The following is a 13,205-nucleotide window of genomic DNA, read 5'->3' on the forward strand; positions in this document are numbered from 1 at the left end:
GCTGATGCAGACAGACTACACGTCTCCTCACACCCCCTATGGCACTACATGCCCCCCTACATGCCCATACATCTGAGCAGGGAAATTCACATGTACAGGGCCAGCTTGCATTTCCCATAAAGTGGTGGCCAGGGCACCAATGTGCATAAAAAAATGAAGCAAGAAGATCACCACAATCCAAACGGACACAATGGCGGCATATTTGAAACTTTGGCAGCCTTGGCTGTCCTCCTCCCATACCCTACATAGATTAAATTATGTCATGCTGTGAATGGGGAACTGTTTGACCGCATACAGGATGCTGGATACCGACATTTAACCAATCCCTGGAAATACCGCACCACGCCGCTGAATCTCATATTTCCTTTTTTCTCTCTTTTCTTTATTTTACTGGGACCAATGTTATTATTATTACCGGGGTTTTTTTGTCTTTGAATTCATTGCTTTTGTAATACTCTCAATGGACTGCATATCGGCTTCTTCGTCACCCCCTGCGTGGGGCTCACTTGACAGTGCAGTTACCGCAATTTGTACTATTTGTCTGCTATACCCTCTAATACAAATGTTTGAAACCAAAAAAAAAATGAAGCAGATGGAGAGCTATAGGAACACTGCTGCACCTTCATTACCAGGATGAGTGGGGGTCCCAGAGGTCAGATTCCCTTCCGTCAAAGTGATGGCATATCCTGACAACATGCCATCACTTTACAAGATGGGAACAACCCTTTATCAAGCCTTAGTTGTGGCAACCATGTTTATATGGTTAAGTGATTGTGGACTCCAGAAGGGCCAGTCATTTCTGTGCCTCTAGGACTGGAAATCAGCCACCCTGTTATATAATATGCAGACAGAGGGCACACTGTGGAGACATGACCACGCCAATATCTCAAAAGTCCAGGTTTATATATAGGCAGGAACTAAATAGCACCATCTAGTGACCATTCTGTGCATAACAAGAGACTAGAAAAGAATAAAGAGGCTCAATTTACAAAAGTAAATGTTAGGGTTGTTTTTATTTTACAGTATAAGAATGAGGCGGCTCTCTATGACCCAAAAAGATGGAGTAAGGTGCTCAATCCAGACAAAGCGTACCCAACGCTTGTGGTAGGGATAAAGTGAAAGAAAGTAGAGGGATGGCACTCAAAACATTTGTGTTGTATGGATGAATATATTTATTAAGGGGTAGCTGAATATGCCTGATGTAGTAAAAACTGGTATAATAATCAGAAAATTGTATCAAAATTATAAAAATACATATATGTATTTTTATAATTTTGATACAATTTTCTGATTATTATACCAGTTTTTACTACACTGAGGAAGGGGTCACTTCTGTAAATCCCCGAAACGCGTCTGGTATTATCCCCCCAACAAGTGGAGAGACCCTGCAAGACCGAGGAAGCCTGGACAAATTGCTACTTTAACCAGCGAAGTGCCGAAGTGAGTCATTGCTACTACACGAGAGGTAACTGTACCACGTGGAGCAAACAAACCTCACTGGCGCCAAAATTCTAATCTGGATATTAGCTCTTGAGACCGGAGACAGGACGGACATACCGAGTCGAGAGCCCACGATCCAGCATCAAAAGACCCTCGGGTAAGCTCTTGCACAGCGGGACGCCGCTGTGCGTATGAACAGCCCGACTATTGTATAACCAAACATTTAGGCTGCATATGCTTGAGACTTTGGGACTTTGACCATCGATATTGTGGCGATAGAGGACTGTCTGCAGGAGAGGATAATCTATATTACCGCACAAATCCTATATGGAATATCTCACAAAGCATAACCAGTGAACTACTTATATTATCATATTGAATACTCATATCCAACAACTAATATTGGGATCCACATTTATTGAATATATTGTCTGATTTAATGTATTTTATATAGTTATATTCTATATCTATTTATTACCCTATTTATTCCACCACCCATCCTATTGTCGGTACCATTTTATCTGCTGCTTCACATTCAATTTTATACTTGCTGATATCGTATTGTATTGTTATTATCAATATTGTTATTAAAGATCCCTATACTTTTAGAGTGTGCCCCACTTCCATTATTTATATTATCCACTATTTTCAGACTGGGTGTTGTCTGATTAGTGGGTGCACCTCTGCGTGGTTCTCCACCCCATTTTAGTGCGACATTACTCAATCGTACATTTTAGCATGGGTTTTAGCCTTTTGTCATAGTAGTCTGTGGAGCCTGAAAACAAAAACAGCCTGTATTTTTGATGCATATTTAAAGGAGTTCTCCAGTTTCATAATAAATGTTTTTATTTGCATGCAGCATCCAAAACACAGCATATTCTTGCTTCATATACTTTCCTTCCCCTGTTCTCAGCATCAGTGCATCCTGGCAAGATGTTTACAAGCAGCACTTCCTGTTTTCATCAGCTACCTGTGGGGATTTCTAACCAATCCCCTGTCCATGTTAGCTAAGTGGAGCAAGCCCTGACAAACATTCTGAATAAAGCAGGTTGGGACTGGTAAGAAAACTCAACACGAAGCTGGAGAAGTCAGCAAGTTCCTGGCGGGATGCAGTGATGCATTGCGGACATGAAAAATAGGTATATGGGGCAACAACGTGCAGTGTTTGGAGAACTCTACGCAGAGGGAAAAAAATCATTTTGAAACAAGAGAACCCCTTTAAGGAAGCTTTCCAACTTTTTTTTATACTGATGACCTATCCTCAGGTCCATTTTGTGCTGCTCTACAACTACTTCTTATTACTATCCTCAGGATAGGTCATCAGTAGCTGATCGAAGGTGGTCCGACACCTGAGACCCCTGCCGATCCGCTGGTTGAGTGAGTGTTGCGGCCTCCTCACAGCTTACCAAGCACAGTGCAGTACACTGTATAGCGGTTGTGCTTGGTATTGCAGATCAGATCACCATTCATTTGAATGGGACTGAGCTGCGCATGGGCCACGTTACCGATGAATGTGACATCACTGGCCTAGGTTAAAGGGGTTGTCTCATCATGGACAATGGGGGCATATCGCTAGTATATGCCCCCAATGTCTTATAGGTGAGGGTCCCACACCTATATCGGGAACGGAGCCCCGAAAGTGAAGGAGGGCACACTGTGCAAGCGCAGCAGCCTTCTATTCATTTTCTATGGAGCAGGCGAAAATAACCGAGCGCTGGCTCGGCTATTTCAGTCGGCCTCATAGAAATGAATGGGAGCGGGGGCCGCGCATGTGCGGTACGCTCCCATTCCCTTCTATGAGGAGCCGGCTTGGTGGTGGCCGGACCGGAGTCCTCCAGCCACCACTGTGCGGGGCTCCGTTCTCGATATAGGTGTGGGGCCCAGCGGTGGGACTCGCACCTATAAGACAATGGGGGCATATCCTAGCGATATGCCCCCACTGTCCATGATGAGACAACCCCTTTAAACTGTGAGAATGCTGTGGCGCACTGGTCTCTTCAAACAGCTGGTCGGTGGGGGTCCCGGGTGTATGACCCCTGCCAGTCAGATTGTGATGACAGTATAAAAAAGTCAGAAAACCCCTTTAAGGCTGGTCAATGAGAGTAAGTATGACTGGAATACAATATGAAAAAAGAAACAAAAACAAAAAAATCCATATCCATAATGCAAATCAGATGCCAGAACTGAATATACATAATACAGTATATACATGAGCATATGATAGAGACTCAAAGAGTATTTTCTTACTTGAATGGATCAAACAGCCAGTGACGTGACAGCGAGCCCATAGAATACCCTTCCACCCAGTCCGCATCCAGCTTCTTGATACCAGCGATAAAATACACAATGAAGATCTGGAAGATTGATCACCAGTAAGAATGTTAGATACCCCAATCCAAGCAGTGTAAAGTCGCTATTTCTTAAGTTATTTTGCTCAGTCATCAGTTGTTAAAGGGACATGCAAGAGGTGATTTGGTAGAAAACAGAAGCGTACCTGACATAACATTCTTAAAAACTAGATGGGGTAATATTCCTTGGAGTATGACTCATTACTCCCAATTGAAAAAATACTGTGCACAGTATTTAAACACCACTCCAAGTAGCTATAATCCCACATGGTATGATAAGATTTGGAATCAAACTACAAGCAAAAGAGGAGTTATCTCACAAATATATAACAAACTATTAGAGAAGAATTTGGATAGCAAACCATCATATATGAAACAATGGAGTAAAGAGATAGGTCAACACCTCGAAGAAGACACAATAGGCAGAATATTAGCTCAATCACATGGCTTATCAAGGTGTATAAAAATCCAGGAAAATTCCTTCAAATTGATCACAAGGTGGTATAGAACCCCTGACAAACTGCATACCATTACACCTTCTTATTCAGCAGACTGCTGGAGATGCGGGGAATCTAGAGGTACCATGTTCCATGTATGGTGGTCGTGCCCGAAGATTAAAAAATTTTGGGATATGATTTCTAAAGAAGTTCAAGGCATTTGTTCTATAAGTTCACCCATCACGCCACAGGTAGCACTTCTCAACTTATCTGATAGTAATTATAAATTAACAAAATATTCGCTCATAGCACAATTGATAGCAGCTGCTAAGCTACTAATACCAAAATATTGGTTATCTATAGATGTTCCTAGTAAAGGTGAATGGATTCAAAAGGTACAAGAAATTTGTCAGTTGGAGGAACTAACAAGCTGGGAGTCGCTGTCACATGATAAATTTTTGCTAATGTGGAACAAATGGTTTGATTGGTGTAAAAACAGAAAGGGATGATGAATACTGGATGATAGAATTCTCATAAGGAAATGAAGTCAAGTTAGACTAGGTATAGGCCTCAAGCTTCAACATTGGGAAACATAACGGTAATGTCAAAGATGGTTAGAATGGCCTATATGGTCAGTTTGCATCAGCGGAACACCCATGTACAGAGGTAGATTTATATGTTAGCTATGCAATGATACAACGTATCAACATGTCATATTAGATATATATTTTTATATATAGCAATGATTTCTCTGCTTATGTATGACCAATATAGATGATGGAACAGTTATTGTTAATTGTTATCATTAAGCAATGTCATATTAATTGCTGTAATGTGATGAAAATAAAATAAAGATTTGACAAAAAAAAAAAAAAAAGGGACATGCAAGAAATCTGGAGCTTTTTTTTGGGGGGGGGGGGCCCACTAACAATAGGTGGCGCTTGAGAGACACTTTTCTTTCTTGTCAAGCCATTTTGCACAGCACTGAAATCAGTAATGATAATGTTCTATCTGCTCAGACTTGGCTCCCCCATTGATTGTGTGCTCATTCACTTTACTGGAACGTGTACCGTTCACAGTCCTATTAGGTGTCAGTAGGGTGGGCAGACGTCAGGTTTTATGCCGGACAGTCCAGTTATCTGGCTCCCTGTCCTCCGTCTGGCGCAGTGCCTGGACGGACGCAGGGATGTCCACCCTTTCAGTAGCTTACGCTCAGACGGCAGCACAGCGCGGTCTGAACGTGAGCTGCAGCCCCACACTGACTGAGGCTTCTCTCACCCCCAGACATGGCTGACTAAGGCCGAGTTCACATCAGCGTTCAGCCTTTCCGTCTCCTGCTCCGTTATAGGACGGATTAGGCACATAACTGAGCCGAACGGAATAGGCTATAATGGGGTCCCGCTAGGTTTCCGCTCAGAGGAAGATTTTTGAAAATCAGATTGTGGGGGGATATTCTCCTGTTATCTTTTGTGAAAAAGAAAGTTTGGGCCTAAAGCACCATTTTCTTGTAAAATAAAAAATAAAATAAAAAATCATTTTCACACCCAAGTATTAAAAATTCTATGAAACACCTGTTGAGTGAAGAAGTGCTCGATACACCCCTTAAAAATTCCTTGGGTGGTGTAGTTTACAAAATGTGGTAACTTTTTGGGGGTTTTGACTGTGACGGTACCTCAGGGTCTCTTCAAATGCAATATGGTGCCCAAAGACCATTCCAGCAAAATCTGGTCATGGGGTTTGATAAATGGCATGGGGGGCTGATCTGAGGCATGGGGGGCTGATCTGAGGTCTTTTTTGGGGTATTATTAACATTGGGGGTCTAATCTGAGGTCTGATTGAGGGTCTTATTAACATTTGGGGTCTGACTGGGGCTGTGAGCTGAGGTCTGATTAACATTGGGGGCCTGATCTGAGGTCTAATGAAAAATATTTTTTTCTTATTGTCCTCCTCTAAAACCTAGGCGCGTCTTATAGGGCGAAAAATACGGTACATATTTAGTACCAATGCAATTGTAACAACCCCTGGAATAAACAGTAAGGGAAAAATAACAAACAAAATGCCAAAATGGGAGAAATTCCTGCAGGGTTTTTGGCTCCCCCACCACCAAAACAAAGAAAAAATATATATATAAGTCATAGATATTATGTATTCTAAAATAGTGCCACCAAAAATTGCAACCCATCCCACTAATAAAATAAAAAGTTATGGCTTTCAGAATCCCGCGACATAAAAATGCCATTTTCCATAAAACATGTTTTTATTGTGCAAAAGTATGAAAACATAAATAACAAACAATACACCAAAAAATTCAAAACATATGCTATATCAAGGGGTTAAGATTTGTTTGAAGCAACATAACTGGTTCTCTGGTGATGACCCCTCCCCGGCCTCCAGCTCATGAAGCATTAGAGGACACTCTCCAAAATCAATGAGCAATATACGGACAGGCTGCATCTTCCAGTTGTTGTGCCTTTTCATAGGTAAATGCATTGATATCCAATTCATTATTGTCAAAATGGATGTTCATTGCCTTTAAGAGCCATGCTCGACTATAGTTGCAATTTTGTATGTCTTGAGTAGGCCAAATTAAGGTCACACAAAGGTTTATACTCTTCAGTGTTATCCTTCCCATGAATATACCAGTCTGAGAAGAGGCATCCTTGTTTACTTACTTAAATTTATGACGGGAGAAAAAGATAAGATGCAGCTGGTGATAATTACCTATACAATTAGGCATTTATTAATGAAGCAAAATATATAATATGTATGTATTCATTTATTGAGCCTTAGTTAGTCCTTAGCATAAGACAATCAGTAGGACATATATATATTTGTTTATATTATATTGTTATATGTTATGAAGACAACATGTATCTAGTATATTGTATATATTTCTCATTGGGAGTATCTGTCTCTAAAAAAAAGAGTGTCTGTGAAGATGTGTGTTTTGTAACAATTAATCACATCTTTGGTATGACAGAGGAGATACTGATATCTCTGTGAGAAAACAAGGGCATTTACGACCCATAAATTAAGTGTGAGAAACATTCAAAAGAGACGCCTAGAGGTCTGTCTCTAATTGCTACAAGTGTCAGAATTAATCCCTATGGCTTTGAATTAAAGCTTCTAAGGTCAAAATGTATATTCAGACTTATATAAGTTAACCCTTTATGCTATGATGCAGATAGCTTATACAGCAGTGCCACCTAGGCATCAGTAGGTGACATTACAACAGTAGCAAAAGTGCATTCTGGGTAAGGTTATGATGTCACATTTTTTTATCAATGATCACGCCCATCCGACAATGATTGGAAAGATCCAAACTAGGAAGGTGTGTCTAACTGATAAGTTTGGGATCATAAGCCATACACAGGAAGGAGAGAAAAGGAGAAGAAAAAAAGAAAGAGAGAAGGAGAAAGGAGAGGAGAAGTTGAGGTCTATCAAGATGAAAGCCATGATGAGATGTGCTATGATGGACCACCCAGCTTTCCTAGGAGCAGAAGTGAGATTCCTACTAGGACTTGGTAAGAGACACAGGAAATGATATTTCATTTTATTAAGACTAATTTGATAGTGTGGGTGAAATTATACCATCTAGATTGGCGAATAAATAAATGATTTAATTAATTGATCGTCTCCATATTGAGATGTAGTCTTAGGATATTGTGAGGCTTCATTCTACCTGCAGAAGAATCTAGACTCATAATCTAGCAAAGCATTAAATGATTGCTTATATATATATATATTGATATTGGTAGAACATTCTTCGCCAAGCTAAGTGATGGATTCCCACGGGAAAGACGTCAAATCCTTTCCATTTAAGATCCTAGATCCCTGTTATTTGTCTTAATAGTCTTACCAAAGTTATGTATGTGAAAATAGTCCAGGATGGGGCGGAAAGATACAGTTATCTCTTCTAAGTTATATCCTTGGATGGATTTGCCCATGCCTGAAGTCATATGATGTGTAGTTGGTTAGGGGGGGGCGGAATGTATTTAGCATTCTATATTGATGTCTAGGATTAGACATGCCCATCTTTATATCATGAGGTTTTCTCTGAACAGAAGTGATGTATATAACTTATGTCCATATTTTGATGTCCTAACCTAATAATAGCTTGTGTATAATGTGACAAGTTATTTCCACTCACATGTATTGTTAAGCTTGTAATGCTTTATATTAATGCTATATATATTCATTTGCATGTATCATTGTGTTCATTTACTTATATATGTTTATAACCTTGTAACCAATAAATCTGCATATTTTTATAATACCTGTGTATTATTGTATAATGCAGAACTACATTTTATCATTAACGTCATCTCACGTCAAAAATAACTTATTTATCTGAGGAAATAGTCGGACTCAGATGTGAATTTTATCAATTAGGTTGTCTACAATTCACCAGGTCATGATTTTAAGAATTTATGACAAATTTTATAAAAAAAAATTTTTTATGATTAATTATTTTTATGACCATAATTAATAATTTTTAATTGAATTATTACCCACCGACACAGTATAGATCAGCTTTAATCAATTAGGTAGGAGACTCCCCTCTATCACACACATATAACCATGTACTGGTTACAGCAGACCTCCCCTTTAAAGGGATTATGTCATCAGTTTTGTTCTGCCTTGAGGGCAGCATAAAATGGTGAGAGAGACCCTGATGAAAAACATTGGGTCGCCTACTTTTATTGACCCAGTCGTTTCGATAAACCCAGTATCTGAGCAGCTCCAGATGTCGGCTGCAATCCGTTCAGTACACCTGCTTGGAGTCCGATATTCATGAGCTCCTCACCTCCCCCGCCGCTGATTGGCGGCTTACTTCTTATAGCCATTACAGAAAAAAAGAGTGGTCACTCCTCCACGGGCGCTAGGGAGATCTGAGGGTTCATGATGATCAGGACTCCTGAGATCCGGTATATTCATTTGGCCTTTCCAGAATATTACCTGAGTACGGAGGAGAGTGTAATTCCATAGTGGGACATGTGCGTTGCGCTTCCGAGGACTAAATAACCCATCAATAGACCTGCAAGAGAAAAATACAATGCACAAAGAGATATAGTTACATAGTTGATAAGGTTGAAAAAATACATAAGTCCATAAAGGTAAACCAAGGGATAGGTGGGGACGCAAATCCAATAAGGAAGTGAGACTCAGATTTCTACACGTTTTCATAAGCATTAATGTCATTTACTTTTAAGAATTCATCTAAACCCTTTTTTTTTTTTAAACTGTCCACTGTTCCTGCTGTGACCACGTCCTGAGGAAGTCTATTCCACAGCCTCACAGTTCTTACAGTAAAGAAGCTTTGACACTTCTGGAGACTGAACTTTTTCTTCTCCAGTCGGAGGCAGTGGAACAGTTTTTCACCGTATTTTTTGTATGGCCCATTTATATATTTGTATAGGTTAATCATGTCCCCCCCCTTAGGCTACTTTCACACTAGCGTTCGGGGCTCCGCTTGTGAGTTCCGTTTGAAGGCTCTCACAAGCGGCCCCGAACGGATCCGTACTGCCCCAATGCATTCTGAGTGGATGCGGATCCGCTCAGAATGCATCAGTTTGGCACAGTTTGTCCTCCGCTCCGCTCAGCAGGCGGACCCCTGAACACAGCTTGCAGCGTTCGGGTGTCCGCCTGGCCGTGCGGAAGCAAACGGGTCCGTCCAGACTTACAATGTAAGTCAATGGGGACGGTTCCGTTTGAAGTTGACACAATATGGCTCAGTTTTCAAACGGATCCGTCCCCCATTGACTTTCAATGTAAAGTCAAAACGGATCCGTTTGCATTATCATGAACAAAAAATAAATAAAAATTATTATTTTTTTTGTTCATGGTAATGCAAACGGATCCGTTCTGAACGGATCTAAGCGTTTGCATTATAGGTGCGGATCCGTCTGTGCAGATACCAGACGGATCCGCACCTAACGCAGGTGTGAAAGTAGCCTTAGACGTCTCTTCTCAAGACTAAATAAATTCAATTATTTTATTCTTTCTTTATAACTAAGACCCTCCATGCCACTTATTATTTTAGTCGCTCTCCTCTGTACTTTTTCCAGCTGCAGGGCGTCCTTTCTATGGACTGGTGTCCAGAACTGAACTGCGTATTCCAGATGAGGCCGCACCAACGCTTTGTAAAGTGGTAGTATTACATCCCTGTCCCGGGAGTCCATGCCTCGTTTAATGCATGACAATATCCTGGTGGCCTTAGAAGCAGCTGATTGACATTGTATGCTGTTATGTAATCTATGATCTACAAGGACACCCAAATCCTTCTCTACAAATGATCCCCCAGTGTTACATCACCTCGGACATATGAAGCACAGAGATTATTACTACCAAGATGCAGAACTTTACATTTGTCCACATTGAACCTCATTTGCCAAGTTGATGCCCAATCACTAAGAGTGTCCAAGTCAGCTTGTAGTTTATGGACATCTTCCATAGACTGCACAGTACTACATAGCTTAGTGTCATCTGCAAAAATAGAAACGGTGCTATTAATCCCGTCCTCAATATCATTAATAGATAAATTAAATAATAGAGGGCCCAGCACAGAACCTTGGGGTACACCACTTATAACCCATGGACCATTCTGAATAGGAATCATTGACCACAACTCTCTGGACACGGTCCTTCAGCCAGTTTTCAATCCAATTACAAACGATACTTTCCAAGCCTATAGACCTTACTTTACCTATTAAACGTCTATGAGGGACAGTATCAAAAGCCTTTGCAAACTCCAGAAACACTACATCCACAGCCGCCCCTCTGTCCAGGCTACTACTCACCTCCTCATAAAAACAAATCAGGTTAGTCTGACAACTTCTGTCCTTGGTAACCCATGTTGGTTATCACTTATTACCGTATTTTTCACCCTATAAAAGACGCACTGGCCCATAAGACACCCCTAGGTTTTAGAGGAGGACAATGAGAAAATATATTTTTCATTAGACCTCAGGTCAGACCAGCAATCAGACCCCCAATGTTACTCAGACCTCAGCTACAATCAGATCCCCAATGTTAAGACCCCAATAAGACCTCAGCTCACACCCAAAAGTTAATGACCCCCAATCAGACTGCAGATATGAGCCCCAATATAAATAAGACCCCATACAGACCTCAGATCAGACCCCCAGTCTCATATCAGCCCCCATTGCCTCAGATGACAAAGTAAAAAAAACACTTATCTCACTTAGCTCTCCTGCTCATGGACCCCGCTACTCACGCCCGCGCTCTTCTTCCTCCTGCTTCTGTCTGTGCACCGGCGCGCACAGCGTGAGGTCACAGAGCGCCTGCACGCTGTGCACAGCCGAGGACCAGGAATCGGTGAGTACAAAGCCTTCACTGCTTCCATAATGGAAGCGCTCATTAGTATTCACTCCATAAGACGCAGGGACATTTTCCCCCACTTTGGGGGGGGGGGGGGGGGGGGGACAACTGCATCTTATGGGGCAAAAAATACAGTATTTACAGTCACATACTCCTGTATATAGTCCTTTAAGGGTCCATTCACACGTCCGTAGTGCATTGCGGATCCGCAATACACCCGGCCGGCACCCCCATAGAAATGCCTATTCTTGTCCGCAATTGCAGACAATAATAGGACATACTCTATTTTTTTCCGGAGCTGCGGACCGGAAGATCGGGGGCACTCTCCGGAAATGCGGACAGCACACTGTGTGCTGTCCGCATCTCTTCCGGCCCCACAGAGAATGAATGGGTCCGCACCCGTTCTGCATAATTGCGGAACGGATGCGGACCCATTCTACGGATGTGTGAATGGACCCAAGAGTCCTTCAAACATTTTTCCCACAACAGAAGTTAAACTAACTGGTCTATAATTACCTGTGGAGGACCTTGATCCTTTTTTAAATATAGGCACCATGTTTGCCTTGCGCCAATCACAAGGCACTGTACCAGTACCTAGAGAATCTTTAAAAATTATAAACAGGGGCAGAGCAATGACTGAACTGAGCTCTTTAAGCACTCTTGGGTGTATTCTATCTGGACCCGGAGCCATGTTCACATTTACCTTATATAACTTATCTTGGACCATATCTACAGTTAGCCAATTGCGTATATTACTGGATGTACTAACAGCCCCAGCACCACTGATATCAGCTCCTTTCTCTTCTTTTGTATATACAGAGCTAAAAAAAAACATTTAGTAACTCTGCCTTTTCCTTATCTTCAGTGACTACCCCTTACCATTATTTAGGGAACCTACCTGCTCAGACCTTGGTTTTTTAGCATTTATATATTTAAATAATTTTTTGGGATTTGTTTTGCTCTCTTTCCATCTGCTGTTCGTTTTGTATTTTTGCAAATTTTATCTCCTTTTTACAGATTTTATTAAGCCCCTTGTAATCTTCAAATGCTCCAGCTGACCCCTCAGATTTGTATTTTTAAATGCCCCTTTTTTGTCTTTTATTGCCCTTTTTACAGTAGCTGTAAGCCATGAGGGGTTTCATTTTAGCCGATTATACTTGTTACCTAAAGGAATTAAAAAAATTGTGCAATTACTCAATGTGGATTTAAAGCTCTCCCATTTATCCTCAGTATTATGTGACAGTAGCTGCTCCCAGTCTATGCCTTGAAATGCTGCCCTCAACCCAGGGAAATTAGCCTTTTAGAAATTCTGTGTCTTTGCTCTGCCTGACAGAGTTTGCTTCTTATAGTTTAGGGGGAATATAATTATATTGTGGTCACCATTACCTAGTGTTTCTCAAACAGTAACATTACCAACAAGCTCTGCATCATTAGAAATTACCAGATCCAACAGACAATTACCCCTAGTGGGAGCTTCTACAAACTGGCCCATAAAGTGGTCCTGCAGAATGTTGAGGAATCTTCTCCCCTTTGCGGTTGAGGCAGAATCATGACCCCAGTCAATGTCTGGGAAGTTAAATTCTCCCATTATGACCACTGTATCAGCCTGTGCCGCCCGCTCTATTTGGTTATACAGTTA

At 41.2% G+C, this 13,205-nt stretch overlaps 1 protein-coding gene across 2 annotated transcripts in view; it reads right to left on the bottom strand.

The window, feature by feature from the left end:
* GGCX (gamma-glutamyl carboxylase) overlaps nucleotides 1-13,205 on the bottom strand; it is a 52,890-nt gene that overhangs the window by 16,106 nt on the left and 23,579 nt on the right. For both annotated transcript variants that reach the window (XM_040414520.1, XM_040414521.1), the window contains exons 5-6: nucleotides 9,185-9,263; nucleotides 3,688-3,794 (exon numbers count right to left, since the gene is read on the bottom strand). In XM_040414520.1, coding sequence (XP_040270454.1) covers nucleotides 3,688-3,794; nucleotides 9,185-9,263 — 186 coding nt within the window. The remainder of the gene's footprint in view (nucleotides 1-3,687; nucleotides 3,795-9,184; nucleotides 9,264-13,205) is intronic.

Source organism: Bufo bufo, chromosome 1 (genome assembly GCF_905171765.1).
Source record: "Bufo bufo chromosome 1, aBufBuf1.1, whole genome shotgun sequence".
In the NCBI taxonomy this organism is placed as follows: Eukaryota; Metazoa; Chordata; class Amphibia; order Anura; family Bufonidae; genus Bufo; species Bufo bufo.